This window comes from Loxodonta africana, chromosome 17 (assembly GCF_030014295.1).
Source record: "Loxodonta africana isolate mLoxAfr1 chromosome 17, mLoxAfr1.hap2, whole genome shotgun sequence".
Classification (NCBI taxonomy): Eukaryota; Metazoa; Chordata; class Mammalia; order Proboscidea; family Elephantidae; genus Loxodonta; species Loxodonta africana.
This window is the reverse complement of record NC_087358.1, coordinates 7412328-7430306: the sequence shown is the minus strand read 5'-3', so window position 1 is coordinate 7430306 and position 17979 is coordinate 7412328. Positions and strand designations below refer to the sequence as shown.

General features: G+C 40.2%; 1 protein-coding gene across 1 annotated transcript in view; it reads left to right on the top strand.

Moving 5' to 3' along the window:
* IPO5 (importin 5) overlaps positions 1-17979 on the top strand; it is a 52800-nt gene that overhangs the window by 22775 nt on the left and 12046 nt on the right. Inside the window, exons 9-17 of the mRNA XM_064269976.1 lie at positions 455-542; positions 6454-6560; positions 10475-10599; positions 10688-10777; positions 10863-11036; positions 13486-13704; positions 14542-14625; positions 17012-17144; positions 17231-17352. Coding sequence (XP_064126046.1) covers positions 455-542; positions 6454-6560; positions 10475-10599; positions 10688-10777; positions 10863-11036; positions 13486-13704; positions 14542-14625; positions 17012-17144; positions 17231-17352 — 1142 coding nt within the window. The remainder of the gene's footprint in view (positions 1-454; positions 543-6453; positions 6561-10474; positions 10600-10687; positions 10778-10862; positions 11037-13485; positions 13705-14541; positions 14626-17011; positions 17145-17230; positions 17353-17979) is intronic.

The following is a 17979-nucleotide window of genomic DNA, read 5'->3' as shown; positions in this document are numbered from 1 at the left end:
AAAGATACTGGAAACAACCAAAATGTCCATCAACAGGACAATGGATGAATAAGGGAATGCTGTAAAGTAATTAAGATTAAGATTAACATGTATTAAGAAAAAGTACATTGCGAAAGGATACATAGAGTAGGCCATTTAGATATTAAAAATGAAATCTTGGAATAGATACATTCTGTAGTTCTAGTATAAAAACAACTTGATTGACTTGCGGTGTGCTTACCTCTGGTGACGGGGAGAATGCAGTAGGATTCAGGAAGTTCATAGGAGGCTTTGACTTCTGTCCTTAATGTTGCTTCTTAAAACAGGATGTGAAGCAAATACAGCAAAAGGTTGAAATTCTAGAAACCTCTTTTAGAGGCAAAGTAAATCCTTCATTTTTCACTTGACTCCAGAATTCTCGTTTGTAAATGGATGTTGACAAAATAATAACTAAAGAAATAATCCTTTAATTTAGTTCCTCAGATGTTAGCCATGATGGTTGACCTGGAAGAGGACGAGGACTGGGCAAATGCTGATGAGCTCGAAGATGACGACTTTGACAGGTAACTCCGTACGCCAGCTACCTCGCGGAGGTCTCTTGACAGAGCAGAGCGAACCCAGGGTGGAAACGAGAGCTGTGGGCCTGCGAGGCCCATCCCTCTTCACTGGTGTCTTCTTTATACCTAAGTTAAACTTCTAACTTTGGGATATGAGGGCACTTGAAGCTTTCAGTTGTGTGCGTTGCTGTATCGATATTTTAAATAGTATTTCTTACTCATGTATAATTTGTTTTAGTAAAATTTATATACCTTTAATGAAAATTAATGAAGATACTTTAATAGTAAATAGGTAATATGTAGAATTATTTTGTAATCAGGAAATGAAAGACACCCAGGACAACAAACGAGGATGTTTACCTTCAGAAAAAACCTGACATGAAATACAGCAAATAAAACAGTTACCTTTCCTCTCCTGTCTTAGTCTAAATTTTCTTCAGGATTAAAATAAGTATAAAGAAGCTTTATTATGGTAAGTGCCTTTATATGCATAGGCCTCACTTAGAAGATCTGTTTCAGCAGAATGCCCTGCAAAACACCATATTTTCCTGGTATAATGCACTTTAGGATAGAGGGCACAGTGATGGCAAGATGGGTACACTGTAACATTGAAATCACTATTTCTAGTTATTTCTTTAGACTTAGAACACCTCCGTGGATACAAACGCCTGTAAAAAATTGAGCAAATTTTGTTTGAAGTTTACTGTATCTGCTGTATAGTAATGATAATAAGGATTCTACAGGGAAAATACTAAATAATGCAGGAAGCATGAAAAGAAGATGGAATGAATAGAGAGTCACTGTACCAAAAAGAAGTGGTCGGTGTTCAACCATTCCAGGAGGTAGCATATGATCAAGAAATGACGATACTGAAGGAAGAGGCCCAAGCTGCATTGAAAGCATTGGCAGAAAACAAGGCTCCAGGAATTGACGGATACCAATGGAGATGTTTCAACAAATGGATGCAGCACTGGAAGCACTCACTCAGCTATGCTAAGAAATTTGGAAGACAGCTACCTGGCCAACCAACCTAAAGAGACCTATGTTTGTACCCATCCCCGATAATTTATCACAGTTATTGAACAATATCATTAATACCACACAGAAGAAAAATTTTGCTGAAGATCATTCAAAAGCAGTTACAGCAGTACATTGAAAGAACTGCCAGAAATTCAAGTCAGATTCAGAAGAGGACAAGGAACAGTGGGTATCGTTGCTAATGTCAGATGGATCATGGCTGAAGGCAGAGAATACTAGAAAGATGTTTACCTGCGTTTTATTGACTTGCAAAGGCATTCAACCGTGTGGATCGTAACAAACTATGGATAACATTCTGAAGAATGGGAATTCCAGAACACTTAATTGTGCTCAAGAGGCAGTCATTCACACAGAACAAGAGATACTACATGATTTAAAGTCAGGAGAGGTATGTATGCATCAGGGTTGTATCATCCTTTCACTGTACTTACTTAGTCTGTATGCTGAGCAAATAATCCGAGAATCTGGAGTATGTGAAGAACAACAGGGCATCAGGATTGGAGGAAGACTCATTAACAATCTTTGATACACAGATGACATAGCCTTGCTTGCTGAAAGTGAAGAGGACTTGAAAGACTTATTGATGAAGATAAAAGATCACAGCCTTCAGTATGTATTACACCTCACTCAACATAAAGAAAACAAAAATCCTCATAACTGGACCAATAAGCACCATCATGATAAAAGATTGTAGTTGTCAAGGATTTATTTTACTTGGATCCATAATCAACACCCATGGAAGCAGCAGTCAAGAAATCAAACAATGCATTGCACTGGGCAAATCTGCTGCAAAAGATCTCTTTAAAGTGTTAAGAAGCAAAGATGTCCCTTTGAGAACTAAGGTGAGCCTGAACCAAGCCATGGTGTTTTCAGTCACTTCGTATGCACGCAAAAGTTGGACAGTGAATAAGGAAGACTGAAGAAGAATTGATGCCTTTGAATTATGGAGTTGGTGAAGAATATTGAATATGCCATGAACTGCCAGAAGAACGAACGAATCTGTCCTGGAAGAAGTACAGCTAGAATGTTCCTTTAGAAGCAAGGGTGGCAAGACTTTGTCTTACGTACTTTGGATGTGTTATCAGGAGGGACCAGTCCCTGGAGAAGGACATCATGCTTGGTGTAAAGCAGAGGGTCAGTGAAAGAAAAGATCCTCAGCAAGATGTATTGACACAGAGGCTGGTACGCTGGGCTTGAGCATAACAACGATTGTGAAGATGGCGCAGGATGGGGCAGCGTTTCATTCTGTTGTACATAGGGTTGCCGTGAGTTGGAATTGACTCTACAGCACCTAACAACGATGATGGTCCCTTACGTGTGTATAGAGTATAGCACTTCGAAGTGCTGTTGTTTTAATTGATCTTCTGAGTATTCCTATTATAGTGCAGTAATGGAGGGTGAGGATTGAGTGATTTGGCTGAGGTTACATAGTCAATTAGACTAAATAGTAACACCGTTTTTCTTACTCCTCTGAGTATGTCGTACTACCCAAACCCAAACCCATTGCCATTGAGTCGATTCTGACTCAGCAACCGTGTAGGACAGAGTATAACTGCCCCATAGAGTTTCTAAGGAGCGCCTGGTGGATTCAAACTGCAGACCTTTTGGTTAGCAGCTAAGCTCTTAACCCAGGGTTTCTGTGATACTATCACCGTTCTTAAAAAACTGAAAATATTCCCCTGAAAGACTGGATTGTTGTCGTTAGGTGGCATTAAGTCGGTTCCGACTCATAGCGACCTTGGGCACAACAGAGTGAAACACTGCCTGGTCCTGAGTCATCCTTACAATTGTTGTTATGCTTGAGCTCATTGTTGCAGCCACTGTGTCAGTCCACCTCGTTGAGGGTCTTCCATTTTTCTGCTGACCCTGTATTTTACCAAGCATGATGTCCTTCTCCAGGGACTGATCCCTCCTGACAACATGTCCAAAGTACGTAAGATGCAGTCTCACCATCCTTGCCTCTAAGGAGCATTCTGGCTGTACTTCTTCTAAGACAGATTTGTTTGTTCTTTTGGCAGTCCATGGTGTATTCAGTATTCCTCAACACCACAATTCAAAGGTGTCAGTTCTTCTCCGGTCTTCTTTATTCATTGTCCAGCTTTCACATGCATATCGTGCTATTGAAAATACCACGGCTTGGGTCAGGCGCACCTTAGTCTTCAAGGTGACGTCTTTGCTCTTCAACACTTTGAAGAGGTCCTTTGCACCAGATTTGCCCAATGCAATGCGTCTTTTGATTTCTTGACTGCTGCTTCCATGGCTGTTGATGGTGGATCCAAGTAAAATGAAATCCTTGACAACTTCAATCTTTTCTACATTTATCATCTTTTTCTTTTTTTGCTCATTGGTCCAGTTGTAAGGATTTTTGTTTTCTTTATGTTGAAGTGCAATCCATACTGAAGGCTGTGGTCTTTGATCTTCATTAGTAAGTGCTTCAAGTCCTCTCCACTTTCAGCAAGCAAGGTTGTGTCATCTGCATAATGCAGGTTGATTAATGAGCCTTCCTCCAATCCTGATGCCCTGTTCTTCATATAGTCCAGCTTTTTGTGTTATTTGCTCAGCATACAGATTGAATAGCTATGGTGAAAAAATACAACCCTGAGGCACACCTTTCCTTACTTTAAACCAGTCAGTATCCCCTTGTTCTGTCCGAACAACTGCCTCTTCATCTGTGTAAAGGTTCCTCATGAGCACAATTAAGTGTTCTGGAATTCCCATTCTTCGCAATGTTATCCATAATTTGTTATGATCCACACAGACTAATGCCTTTGCATAGTCAATAGAACACAGGTAAACATCCTTCTGGTATTCTCTGCTTTCTGCCAGGATCCATCTGACATCAGCAATGATACCCCTGGTTCCACGTCCTCTCCTGAAACAGGCCTGAATTTCTGGTAGTTCCCTGTCAATATACTGCTGCAGCTGTTTTTGAATGATCTTCAGCAAAATTTTGCTGGTGTGTGATATTAACGATATTGTTTGATAATTTCCACATTTGGTTGGATCACCTTTTCTTGGGGGCTGTCTTTTTCTTGGGATAGACGAGTGAGCACCTCCAGCGCTCCCTCTGTTTGTTGAAACATCTCAATTGATATTCCATCAATTCCTTGCACCTTGTTTTTTGCCAATGCCTCCAGAGCAGCTCGCACTTCTTCCTTCAGTACCATCGGTTCCTGATCATATGCCACCTCTTGAAATGGTTGAACATCGACTAATTCATTTTGGTATAATGACTCTGTGTATTCCTTCCATCTTCTTTTGATGCTTCCTGCATTGTTTAATATTTTCCCCATAGAATCCTTCACTATTGCAATTTGAGGCTGAAATTTTTCCTTCAGTTCTTTCAGCTTGAGAAAGACTGGGAGCTAGTGTAAACTACTGTAACAGATAATAGGTTAACAGAGGTAAAAATTAAAGTCACTTGGCTTTCAGAATATGGGGAACATTTTTAAGGCTTAATCACATCGTTAAAAATGACTGACTTCTCGCTTAATACTGTTTTGAAGTACAGGTTTCCCCCACTATCCAAAAGTACAATGTTCCTATGAAACCTTTCATAAGCTGAGATGGCATAAAGTAAAGAAGGAGTTACCAATAATTTATGTGGGAAAATTTTTTGAGTGTTCCCAGACCCAAAAAATAAACTACCACATCATACCAAGGAGCACATGAAAGTCTTAAAGAGCTGTCTTAGGCTTTTCTGACACCTTAGGACACATCCTGCTAACAGATGCACAAAATTAAGCCCAGATGCTCGCGAGCACAGTTTAAAGCGATGGTGGCTTGGTGCCGAGATGCTGAGTGTAGTTCCCGGGCAAGGGGCTTTGGGATGCCACTCTTCGCTCCTCATGGTATGTGCTGCCTCTCCAACAGCTTGCCACAAAACACTGAACGCTATTTCCACTTTTTGCCTTTTTTCATGAAAGTGAAAATCCTCTTTGGATTTCTTGCTATTAGCGAAAACAGGTACTAGCATAGGCCTTTCGCAAAAGCAAAGTTATGTCAAGTGGACTTTGGAAAAGCGGGGGTTACCTGTGTATGAAAGCAGTCACTGGAAATAACCTGGTAGGGGCCATGCTTCCTATCCCTGTTTCAGTTACTGTAATGTGCTCCCGCCTGCCCTTTCGTTTGTCTTGTAAAAAGTATTTAAATATATACAATCTAAGAGATTTTTTTCTGGTAGATAACATTTTTTTATCTGTAAGTAGGGCATAAATATATTTTCAGGATCAATTGATCAGTCAGTTAAGAACCTGCTCTAAATCAAAACATCATTTGTAGCTATGTCTTCAGTCTTGTCACAGAACACCGTTGAAGGTTATGCACCTGACGCACTAAGCTGGCTGTTCCAGGCCAGAATAAGTGTGCAAATACTAGTGTGCCCAGATTTTTTTCGTTTTTATTAAAAACACTAGAACTGAGTTTTACTTCTGTATATTTTTGGTAATGCAACTTGCACCCCTCCAAGATGTTTGAATAAGCTGACAGTGAGAGCAGGAAATAATACTCTCAGTTCGCTATGATCTGTTCATTAATGAGGTTCAAGGGTATATGTCCGGGAAATGAGATACACGAGGCTCTCCTAAATACTCCACTTTATACCTTTGAGTCACAAAAGTTTCAGAAGCTATTTTTGAGTATAATTTTTTACCAGGGGAGGGAACTGTGCAGGGGTCTTGAAAAATAAAGCGCAGGGACAGGACTCCTCAAACTAGAGTGAATCATCCCCCAGAACTTCAAAACCCCATTTGAAATACTGCTTGAATTACGCTTGTTTTCAGTCCTGGCGTACTAACGTGTTTATTGGTATGTTTGTGTACTGTTTAGCTTCTTTCTTACACATTTCAAATATGTTGAATACAGTACTTTGTTTGTTTAGCAATGCAGTTGCTGGCGAGAGTGCTTTAGACCGAATGGCTTGTGGACTTGGTGGAAAGCTCGTCCTACCAATGATCAAGGAACACATTATGCAAATGCTGCAAAACCGTAAGTTGTTTGTCTTTCAGATGCTGGAATCAGGGAACAGGACCTTCTAAATCCTGACTGCGACGAGTGTCGCTCCGTTCTACCTCCGTGAGATTGGCTTCACTGTATAGAAAAAAATGACAAATTCTGAGGAAAATTTATAGGCCAGAAATATTTAGATTTTAATTTAAGACTTTGTTATTTGAATGTTTATTGAATATTAGCATATATGATTCCTACAATCATTCTTTGTGCCCATTATCTTGCATTTCTTAAAAAATAAGAAATTCAATCTAGGATTCAGAACAGAAGTCACATCTGTATTTCAGCCAACATTTCTCTAATATTTGGGCAGTCGTCACTCTTTGTGGCGGTAATTTTATCAGTATCAAGAATTGCTGCTGAATGCGTGTTTTATTTTTTTGTCTTTTAATTACAAAGTTAATATCTTGATATTTTGAAGAACTTGAAATAGAGTAGTGTATAAACTGAAGTCCTTCAAAAATTCGTATTCAGAGGTGAATATCGTTAGCGTTCTTTTGAGACTTCTGTGACCGCATTCGTGCAGACTGGCGTGTGAATCTCCAGGTACACCGTACTGGTCCCCGGTTTCTGCCCCACAGTGTACCGTACTGCCATGTACAGTCTGTCTCCTCTGCAACAGTTGCATAGCTTTTCGGAACTCCCCATGAAATGTTTATGGTTGTTGATTACAGATAGCGCTGATGCAAACACTGTTCTATAGAAATCCTGGCTTACTCGTGTGACTGTATCTACAGAGTGGATATTTAAGAGACAAGACTTGAGGGTCCAGCCACTGGTACAGGATCTTAAAATGGTAGAATGGTTTAACAGGCAACCAGCTTCAAAGGAAAGTGAATTATTGAGAACCCTGACTCTTTTGTGATTTCTCCTAGTTTCTTACCCTTTTTGATTCTTATTTACTATCCTTGAAAAGCCATGGTCAAAAACTGTGATCCCTTTTCTATCATGAGATTTTATATCTGGATGTTGAATAGTAGTTTTCATTTTTTCCCCTAAACTTTTTGAAGGTCTTTTTCCAAAGGGTTAGAGACTCTCAGCATAACAGATTGTTTGATCTGTAGGAGTTACTGGAAAGAGTAAACCTAGCTCTTACATTCTTAACATGAAAGTGAGGCCCAGAGACATTGAAAGTTTGCAAAGGTCACCCAGCTATCAGTGTTTCTCCATTGGTTCACACTGCTCTTTTCAAACAGACTGTTGTAGGTGTGGTTGTGATTTGTAGTTATCGAATTGGATTTCAGGCGCCTGCTACAGCGTACTAACTGGGTTGCAGAAGACTTTTCATAGGTGGCCATAAACTCTCAGTAAAGGTTTGTCGTTGTTAAATGTATGACTTTCAGCCAAACCTTGGTTTCCTGGCTCATAAAATAGGAAAATGATGCTTGCCCTACAACCAGAATTGGTGTTAGGATCAAAAGATGTAGGTGATAATACGGGAAATATACTTAAACCATGGTAAATGATGCATATTTCTTTGTTGAAATTTTATAGTAATATCTTTTTGCCCAAAACACTCACTAGTGTTTGCCCCATCGAATGTTCCGTGACTCTAAGAAACTTAACATACATCTATATTTGTCCTGCTTAATTAAATAAATAAATTAAAAACTTGTTTTTCTTAAAATAATAAATGTTAAATTTAAAAGTATTTTGAAGTTCAGAGGAAAACCATCTCCAAATCTCCCCACACCCCCACCCCCCGCTGTTATCATCACATTCTACTGAGCATATTTCCAGGAATTCCACCACTGGGAATATATGAGAGTTGTTTTTTTTTTTCTCTCTCTCAACCAAATATGGACACTTTTCTATTGCATTTCTTCTTTAATAAGTCCAATATGCAAGGAGTTGCATCAGCTCTTGATACATTGGTTTTTCTAGGGTCATGATTTCTTAGTTGAGAAATACTGGCTTAATGGTACATTGAGTAATTGAAACCAATTAGAAACATTTACCAAAATGTTTTAATACTTAACACTAAGAAATATTTTAGAAATTCTTTGTGCGGCAGGCCCTGTTATAGCAGAGCTCATCTTTACATGGGTTTGTGCTCCCAGAAGTGAAATATTAAGTCTAATGTAGGTTTTCTACAATTTAGTTAATCCCCTGCATCAACGGTTCTCAAACAGTGCCCTCAGGACCTCTTCATACCCTGAAAAATTACTGAGGATCCCAGAGTGCTCTCGTTCATGTGGGTTGTATCTATTGATCTATTCATGTTTGTCATATTAGAAATTAAAACTGGGAAATATTTAAAATGCTTATCTAAAAAATGGAGCCCTGGTGGCGAAGTGGTTGAGAGCTTGGCTGCTAAACAAAAGATGGGTGGTTTAAATCCACCAGCCGCTCCTTGGAAACTCTATGGGGCAGTTCTACTCTGTCCTCTAGGGGCACTGTGAGTAGGAATTGACTCCATGGCACACAACAACAACCTAAAAATAACAATAATAAACTACTACATATTAACAGAAATAACATCTTTTATGAAGAATAACTATTTCCTAAAACCAAAAAAGAGTGAGAAAATGACTTTTTTTGTTGCACTTTTACAGATACCTTTAATGTCCGGTTTAGACAGCTGGCCTCTCATCTGCTTCTGCGTTTAGTCTCTGAGGATTTCACACATGTAATCTCTGAAAAATTTCACTGTACCCTCAGAGAATGAGAGTGAAAAGAACAAACAACATTTTAATATTAAGAATAGTTTTATCTAGTGAACCCCCGGAGGACCTCAGGGTCGCCCTGGGCTGCTGGCTCTGCTCTAGGAACCATCGCGGCACATGACCCAGTGTTAGAGATTTGTGTCAGCTTATAAGACTTTTTTATAAATAAATTTTGGCGAAGCTGGGAAGAATTATTTATAAACATTATAAAAGTTTGATATAAGCTTTTGGCTTCCTCATTGCCTTTTAACCTGAAGCAACCTAGAGGAATTAGTGTAGTAAATACATAAATCAGAGGCAGGGAAGTTATAAATTAGAATAGGATATGAAACAGTAGAAGAAACATTGCTTAGCTAATACTCCATTAACTCAAAAGTCAATAGCCATTATTAACATTCCAAAAAACCAAAACCCACTGCCACTGAGTTGATTCCGACTCATAGCGACCCTATAGGACAGAGTAGAACTGCCCATTAGGGTTTCCAGGCTGTAATCTGATGGGAGCAGGTGAACTAGGGCTTTCTCCCACCAAGTGGCTGCTGAGTTTGAACTGCCGACCTTTCAGTTAGCAGCCAAGCTCTTAAACTACCACCATACCACTAGGACTCCTTATTAACGTTAGAATGTTAGTAAGGTTCATCAGTATTCATTTGTGATGTTAAATCTTTTCTCCTTGGCTTTTTTTTTTTTTAAATAGGAAATGTAACCAGGAAAATCAATAAATCCATATTCTCTAAATATAGCAGTGTGTGACACAGAAAATCCAGATGTTTATTCCTTATAGTGACTCTTAGGGGGGGTGAGTCTTGTTTTCTTGACTCACCAATGATATTTGTTAATTCTGTCCTTTTCTCTTATTTGTTGGAACTATTTCTTAATATATGTACCTGTCTATTGCAAACTCTATGGGCACTAATAAGATACTTTATAAATAAATTTTGGCGAGGCTGGGAAGAATTATTTATAAACATAAATGCTTGATATAAACTTTGATAAGCTTTTGGCTTCTTCGTTGCCTTTTAACCTTTGGATGGGATGTGCTTGGTGACATAACCACTTCAGCTGTTACAGTGAGATAATCCAGTCAGGCACTTTGTAGAATCTATTTTCTAGTTAATAATTGCATCTAACAGATTGTTTTTCTTCTCCAAATTTGGAGAACTTTTTATAGGTTACCTTGTTTATGTTTTCTAATTACTGTTCCTTTATGTGTAATTTTTTCTCTAGCTGACTGGAAATATCGGCATGCAGGATTGATGGCCTTATCTGCCATTGGCGAAGGGTGCCACCAGCAAATGGAAGGAATTCTAAATGAGATAGTAAATTTCGTTTTGCTGTTTCTTCAGGATCCTGTAAGTACCAGGAAATAAGTGTCTCATAATTATCACCATAGTTGCACCTGGGAACGTTGCTTTGCTCACGGAAGGAAATTTCTTCCAGCATCCGAGAGTGAGGTATGCGGCCTGCAATGCTGTGGGGCAGATGGCTACAGACTTTGCACCTGGTTTCCAGAAGAAATTCCATGAAAAGGCAAGTAGCAAGTCCTCAAACACATCACACTTGTAAGATGAGGAGCAGGCCTTTCAAATTCTGTGTGTTTGGTTTCGTTTTGCAGGTGATTGCAGCTCTGTTGCAGACCATGGACGACCAAGGCAATCAGCGAGTGCAGGCCCACGCCGCAGCCGCCCTCATTAATTTTACTGAAGACTGCCCCAAGTCGCTGCTCATCCCGTATTTAGACAATTTGGTGAAACACCTGCATTCCATCATGGTACTTAAACTTCAAGAGGTAAATTTTACAGTCTTCGTGTTTGCAAGCCCCTGTGTTTATAGGTTAATCTGATGATGAGTAAGACCTGGAGAAAGACTTCAGCATGGCCATATAGAGCAGAAAGAGGCAGACTGGGGGGATTCCAGCCCACGCTGAGGAGTTCAGGCCTGCCAAGACCATGGGCTGATACTGGAATTGGGAAAGAGTCTCAAAGGCAAAATCAATGTATGAATTGTCTTCAAGATAAGGCAGATGAATTTTTTTAACTCTGATTTATGTAAATTTAGAATTACTTTATGTTCTTAGGCAGTCTGAGAAATGATGATTATGTGATTGTAGGAAAATTATTGTGAGAGAGAAACAAAAAACGAGAAAGAGTTAAGGGAAGACAGCCATGATCGTCATCCAGGGAATTTGGTAATAGTGGCAATGGAGGGAAAGAGATGATTTTAGAAGACATTTCATAGGAAACATTAACAGCTGTTTTTTCTGCCGGTTTGAATTTAAAAAGATGGAAGAGGAGGAAGTGAAAAATGCTTACCCTTCGTCTACCCTGGGTGACAGAAACAGATGATGGGAAAAGGATACCCTTTTTGCTTTAAATATGTAAAAATTTTAAAGCGTTGGCTACCTAAGTAGAGATAGTTTATAGTTATGGTTTAAGTAAGAGATGCTGTCTGAGAACAATAACTGAGTGATGTTAGTACAGCAGCATGTGAGAAAGACGATGTAGGAGAGAAAAGCAGGAACGAGCCCGTGTCTCATCTAAAGCAGTGATCCTCAAGTTGTCCATGGGGAAGGAGCACGGTTTTTTTGTAAACCCTGGTGTACCAATACTGAAGGATGGATCAGAGAACAAGGAGGAAGACTCAAAAACTACAGCGCCTCGAAAGCCAGAGAAAGAGGCAGTTGAAACAGGTTGAGTGCACAGTGTCAGGTAGCCCAGTGAGAATGTAGTAAAGGAAGCAGGAGTTTATCTGAAGACAGAAAAAGTGGAGCCACATTGAAGGGGTAGGCTGGTTAAATCAGGAATAGGTGGATAGAAAGTGACTCGAAAAGTAGGTTTGGGTAGAGGGCTGCAGAGTCCAGCGAGTGTCTGTCTTCTTCCCTGCCCCCAGAGGTTCAGTAATCGGGGTGGGGTGGGGAGCGGTGCTTAAAGCCTGAAAGGAGTTGCTCAGATGGGGTGGGGAGGAGGATAAAGTACGTGAGCGAAAGATGTATGAAGACGAGGTAGGCTTAAAGATCTAGCTGAGGACAAGATGCTCTTCTCAGGTCACAGGCAAGGTGAAGACATTAAATGTGGAGCATGTGTGGAGTTGCAGAAATAGGGAATAAGATAACTTCTTAGAGGTGTCATGGAACTCATAATACAAGGCGAAGTCCTTTGCTGAGAGTGTGGTTGATGGGACAAATGAAGAAAATCAAGTTTTCTCCAGGTATTCATATCAATTGACAAAAAAATTATAAAATAACGTGTGTGTGTGTGTGTATATACGTACATATATATATATGACCAGGTGATAGCATGGGCCCAGCTGCAAATACCCAGTAACTGTTAATTATAGCCAGGTCCGAGCACAGTAGACAGATCATTGGTGCAGGAGAAATGGTGATCTCATATGTTTCACCAAATGGAGAAATAGATGCAAGAAAGAGTAACAGGTTCATTAGCGGGGAGAGTCAGACTCTGGCTAAGGTAAGAAGTTAGGGGAAGGGGCTAACAAGGGAATTTTCTTCACAACAGAGTAGGGCAGCTACTAGCACGGAGTATACAGTAAGTAGTGGGAGTAAATTACAAAAAATATGGGTAAGAAGAGTAGGCATTAAGCTTGATGGATATAAAAATTTAGGAGAAGTCAGTGTTTGTACTGAGAACTAGCTGTGCTTTGAGATAAAGCAGAAATAAAGGGTATGCTGGAAGAAGTACAGCCAGAACACTCCTTAGAAACGAGGCTGGTGAGGCTTCACATCATGTTGCCTGGACGTATTATTAGGAGGGACCAGTCCCTGGCGAAGGACATCAGGCTTGGTAAAGTAGAGGGTCAGCGAAAGAGAGGAAGACCCTCAATAAGGTGGATTGACACAGTGGCTGCAACGGTGGGCTTAAACACAGCAACAGTTTTGAGGATGGCACAGAGCTGGGTCATGTTTCATTGTGTTGTACGTAGGGTCTCTGTGAGTCAGAACCTACTCTGTGGCACCCTACAATGACAACTGTTAAAAGAGAAAATCCCACACAAACAGTTTCACGAGGATCATTTTTATGTCTCTGCTTCCGGAGAGGTCGTCTCAGCTTGCTGTCGCAGAAGAACGTTGAGGAACGTGAGGGGAATAGCTCGTGCCGAGGCGATCATTGTACTGACGGTGGCAGGTTCAACTGCCGCAGGTTTTACCTTTGCTTCGGAGCAGGGTATTTCTTGCCATTTTTTTATTTAAGTAATTCATTCGGTGTGTGTTCTCCTTCTAGTTGATTCAGAAAGGCACCAAGTTAGTTTTGGAACAAGTCGTGACGTCCATTGCATCAGTTGCAGATACTGCAGAAGAAAAATTTGTTCCCTACTATGACCTGTTTATGCCGTCATTAAAACACATTGTAGAGAATGCAGTTCAAAAGGAACTCAGACTTCTGAGAGGAAAAACTATTGAATGCATCAGCCTCATCGGTCTGGCTGTTGGGAAGGAAAAAGTAAGTGATTTGTAGTATTGTGTGTGTATGTACTTTGGCTGTGGAGGTATTGAGAATATGATAAATGATGTTTCGTTTAGATAAATGGTTTTTCGGTTATTTGGATTTTTTTTGTTTGTTTTTCATCCATCAGTTCATTACTCTCCTTTCACATTACTCCCATTTTATACATAAATACATTGTTGCCTTCGTATTTTTATCCTTACTGAGTTTCTCCTTAACTCAGTTATGTTCTTGGAAAACCCACTTCCCCTACCACACATGCAGTCTGTCTCTTGGGAGGCGTGTATTTATGTTTACTCATTTAAGCCGTGTGTTTGGAAGCTTACCAGTTTTTTCTGTTGATCTAGAAGGCATCAGGTGTGTCCCAAGAGGCAAATCTATATTCATATAGCTCCTCAGAAAATAATTATGGGGACCAGTGGCCAGTACATTTTTTCTTCCCTGCCAGCATCTCAGAGTTGTCCAAGTTAACCCAGAAGAAGCTCCTGTGTCACCACTCGTTTGCTCTCACCTGCAGACCTAACAAATGGAACTTCTCTGTCTTGTCTCCCCTCAGACCGGCATCAGTGTTAACTTCCCTTATAAACTGTTCTGTGGGACTCTGAGAACCTAGCCAGTGCTTTTCTAGAAGAACGTTAAATCTGTTGCAATATAGATGAGAAGTTTTCAGTATGTTAGTTTTTTCTGTAGGATTATGACCCATGTGGGAAAAATAATGGCTTTCTGTTTTGTTTTTGAAAGTTTTATGATTACATAAGTAGCAATAAGTGCCTCTCTTATCTGATACACACTAGTAATATTGGCAAAAAAATATTCCTGAATGTTTTCTTCTAGTTCATGCAGGACGCCTCGGATGTGATGCAGTTACTATTGAAGACCCAGACAGACTTCAACGATATGGAAGACGACGACCCTCAGGTAAAGCACCGTGGCCCGTTTGCCTTGGTGCATTTATGAGCTGCGGGTAACACAAGGTTAAGTGTACTTTTTTTAAAAAAAGGAGTTTCCGGATGATATCAACCCTTGGTGTCAGTGGTTTTTCACTGGTTTTCCTGCTATTTCTCATCGCCTTTTTTCTCAGTCTGTTGTAGACCTGTCCCTTGTCCTCTGAGTCTTTTAAACTTAGTGCTCTTCAAGGTTCTGTCTCAGGCCCTCTTATCTTCTCAGTCTCCCTGAGCAGTATCCACAGTCATGACTTTGGTTCTCCTTTATACACTTGTGAGTCCCAGATCTTTCTCCTGAATTCAAGGTTCGTTTCTCCAACCATTACTGGACATCTCTGGGTGTCTCCTGGCCCATTGAATGCGACTTGGCCTCCCTCCCCTCAGAAGAAAAACAGAGAAACGCAACAGTCTCAGGGAATGTGACCATCCATCTTCACTTCCACCCAAGCTGGAATCCAAGCCTCATCTTGGCATTCTCGCCTTCTCTTACTTCCCATCTCTTTTCAGAAATCCTCTAATCTTCTGAGCATCTCTTAAATCTGTCCACTTTTTTCTTTCCCCATAGCCACTGCACCATGTTACTGTGCTCCAAATATCAGCCATTGAATTTAGAAAAGTCAGACTCATCATCTGTACTTTAAAAAATCCTTTTTGCCTTTGGGATAAATTTCAGTCTCCAGAATGTGGCAAAGGACCTTATGATCCTGGACAGAGTTGGAGAAAAATGTAGAACAAAATTCTAACTCACAGAAAAAGACCAGACCTACTGGCCTGACAGAGACTGGAGAAACCCCAAGAGTATGGCTCCCAGACACCCTTTTAGCTCAGTAATGGAGTCACTCCTGAGATTTACCCTTCAGCCAAAGATGAGACAAAAAAAAAAAAAAGATGAGACAGGCGCATAAAACAAAACGAGACTAAAAGGGCACACCAACCCAGGGGAAAGGACAAGAAGGCAAGAGGTGACTGGAAAACTGGTAATAGGGAACCCAAGGTCGAGAAGGGGAGAGTGTTGACATGTTGTGGGGTTGGTAACCAATGTCACAGAACAATATGTGTATAATTGTTTAATGAGAAACTAGTTGTGTAACCTTCACCTAAAGTACAATAGTATAAATAAATAAGGGCCTTGTATGTTTCTTTGGTTTGTGGGACATGCTGCGTTCTCCTCTGTCTGCCTGTGGACAAAGAACCCTTGCTTACAGCACCCTTCCCCTCCTTTCCCCATCCCACCTGGCTAGTTCCTACTCATAATTCACCTCCTTTTTAAGACCGTCCTGATTTTCAGAGGCTCTATAGTAGACACTTAACAACACTGTGTTGCAATAAGCATCATAAATGTCTCGTAACTTTAATGGTATTCCCAAAGCCTGCTGTAACAGGTGCTCAGTCAATAATTGTAGAATTGGATTTTTACTTTACACGGTCACACTATGATCTTTTCCCGTACCTGAGATAGGTAGAGAGAGCACATAGGATGGAGTGGAATATAAAGAGCTTGTATGGTTTTCGTTTTTGCTTTATTTGAAAAATGGTATATAAATATGCATGTACCTTTGCGTATACGTCAAAGGCTAGGACACTAACCAGACTACTGGTGGAGGGAGAATAAGAGCACTGTAAGCACTAAGGAGGGTGATAGGGTTATGCCTGTCTTGCTCACCTTTGTATCAGCGTGGGGCATAGAATGCCTGGGATATGGAAAGCACTCAGTGCATATTTGTGGAATGAACAAGCTTTAGTTTTACACTTAAAATTACTGTTTTTGTTTTAATAAGAGGTGGGGAGTGTGTGTGTGGCGTGTACACAAGCCAGATTCACTGTCAGGGCTTCGCAGGTGACTGAGTCTTAAGTAAACACAGTGGTGGGAGAGGAAGTGCCTGCAGTATACCCAGCCGGTTGCACAGAAAACCAGAAGAGCTAAGAGGAGAGAGGGGAGTTGTGCTTCTTGGGTGTTGGTCAGTGTCTGATGAATGGAATGCTGGACAGTAGGGCACACAGACAAATCTGTTCTGCCTTCAAGAACACTAGTGTCTAGTAGCTGACAAGTTCAACCAGGTTTCATTTAGGTAATTGAGACGCTACGAGGGAAACCGTAATTGCTTCTTGAAAGTAAGAAAAATAGGCAAGACCCTAGTCTTTGTCGTTGTGCCTCACCCTCTGTCCACATCCCAGCATAGAGAGCTCCTAGTGATTTCATTACTGACTCTGAACATTTAGGTGTACGAACGTGGAAAGTGCACTTACAGCTTAAAGTGCCATGAACTTGCGTACAACTTGCTATGAAATAGGGAAATGGCTTTCTTTATGTTGAATACCTATGTGTTTTTAAATCCATGTAAATTTAATTTTCTTTCTAGATCTCTTACATGATCTCAGCATGGGCTAGAATGTGCAAGATCCTCGGAAAAGAATTTCAGCAGTACCTGCCAGTGGTTATGGGGCCCTTGATGAAGACGGCGGCCATTAAACCTGAAGTAGCTCTTTTAGACAGTAGGTGTCTTCATGGGGACAGATCTGTTGTGAAATTTCTCTTTTTAGTATTTGTTACATGAATTTCTTTTCTTCCCTGTTACTAGCCCAAGACATGGAGAATATGAGTGATGACGATGGTTGGGAATTTGTGAATCTTGGAGATCAGCAGAGTTTTGGTATTAAAACTGCAGGACTGGAAGAAAAATCAACTGCTTGCCAGATGTTGGTAAGTGATCGTAGTTTTTATGAAACTTCCTACTTCTCATAATACATTTGTATGTTTCAGGGGACTGCTTCCATAGATGCTGATGAAACTGTTTGAAGAACCGAGAAATATATTCCATGAAAAAAAATGTAGGAACCTTTTAGCCCAACATTTATTTATTTATTTCTTAATTTCTTCCTTTCTTTATTTTTAATCATACTTTATTGTGTTTTTGGTGCAAGTTTACACAGTAAATTAGGTTCCTGTTTGACGATTCCTATACAATTTGTCAGTGACGTTAGTTAAATTTTTCACAAGTCAACGTTCTGAAATCTTTCATTGTGCTCTGGTGGTTCTGTTTCCAGTACTCTAGCTTTCCTGCTATGTATGTATATATTCTCATCTTTGCTTGGCATAATTGTTGATCTTTTGGTCTCATATAGATGATGGTTTTGTTTTGCTTTATTTTTAATAGAGCACCATACTCAACAGGTTATATCCTTTGTTTTGTGTGCCACTCTTACTTTGCTAAAATGTAGTCTCAGGATAGTTTTCATTCAGTTCAAGGTTTAAAGAGTATCTCAGGGTGGTAGTCTCAGGGAGTCCTCTGGTCTCAGTGGGTCCAGCAAGCCTGGACTTTTTAAGAAT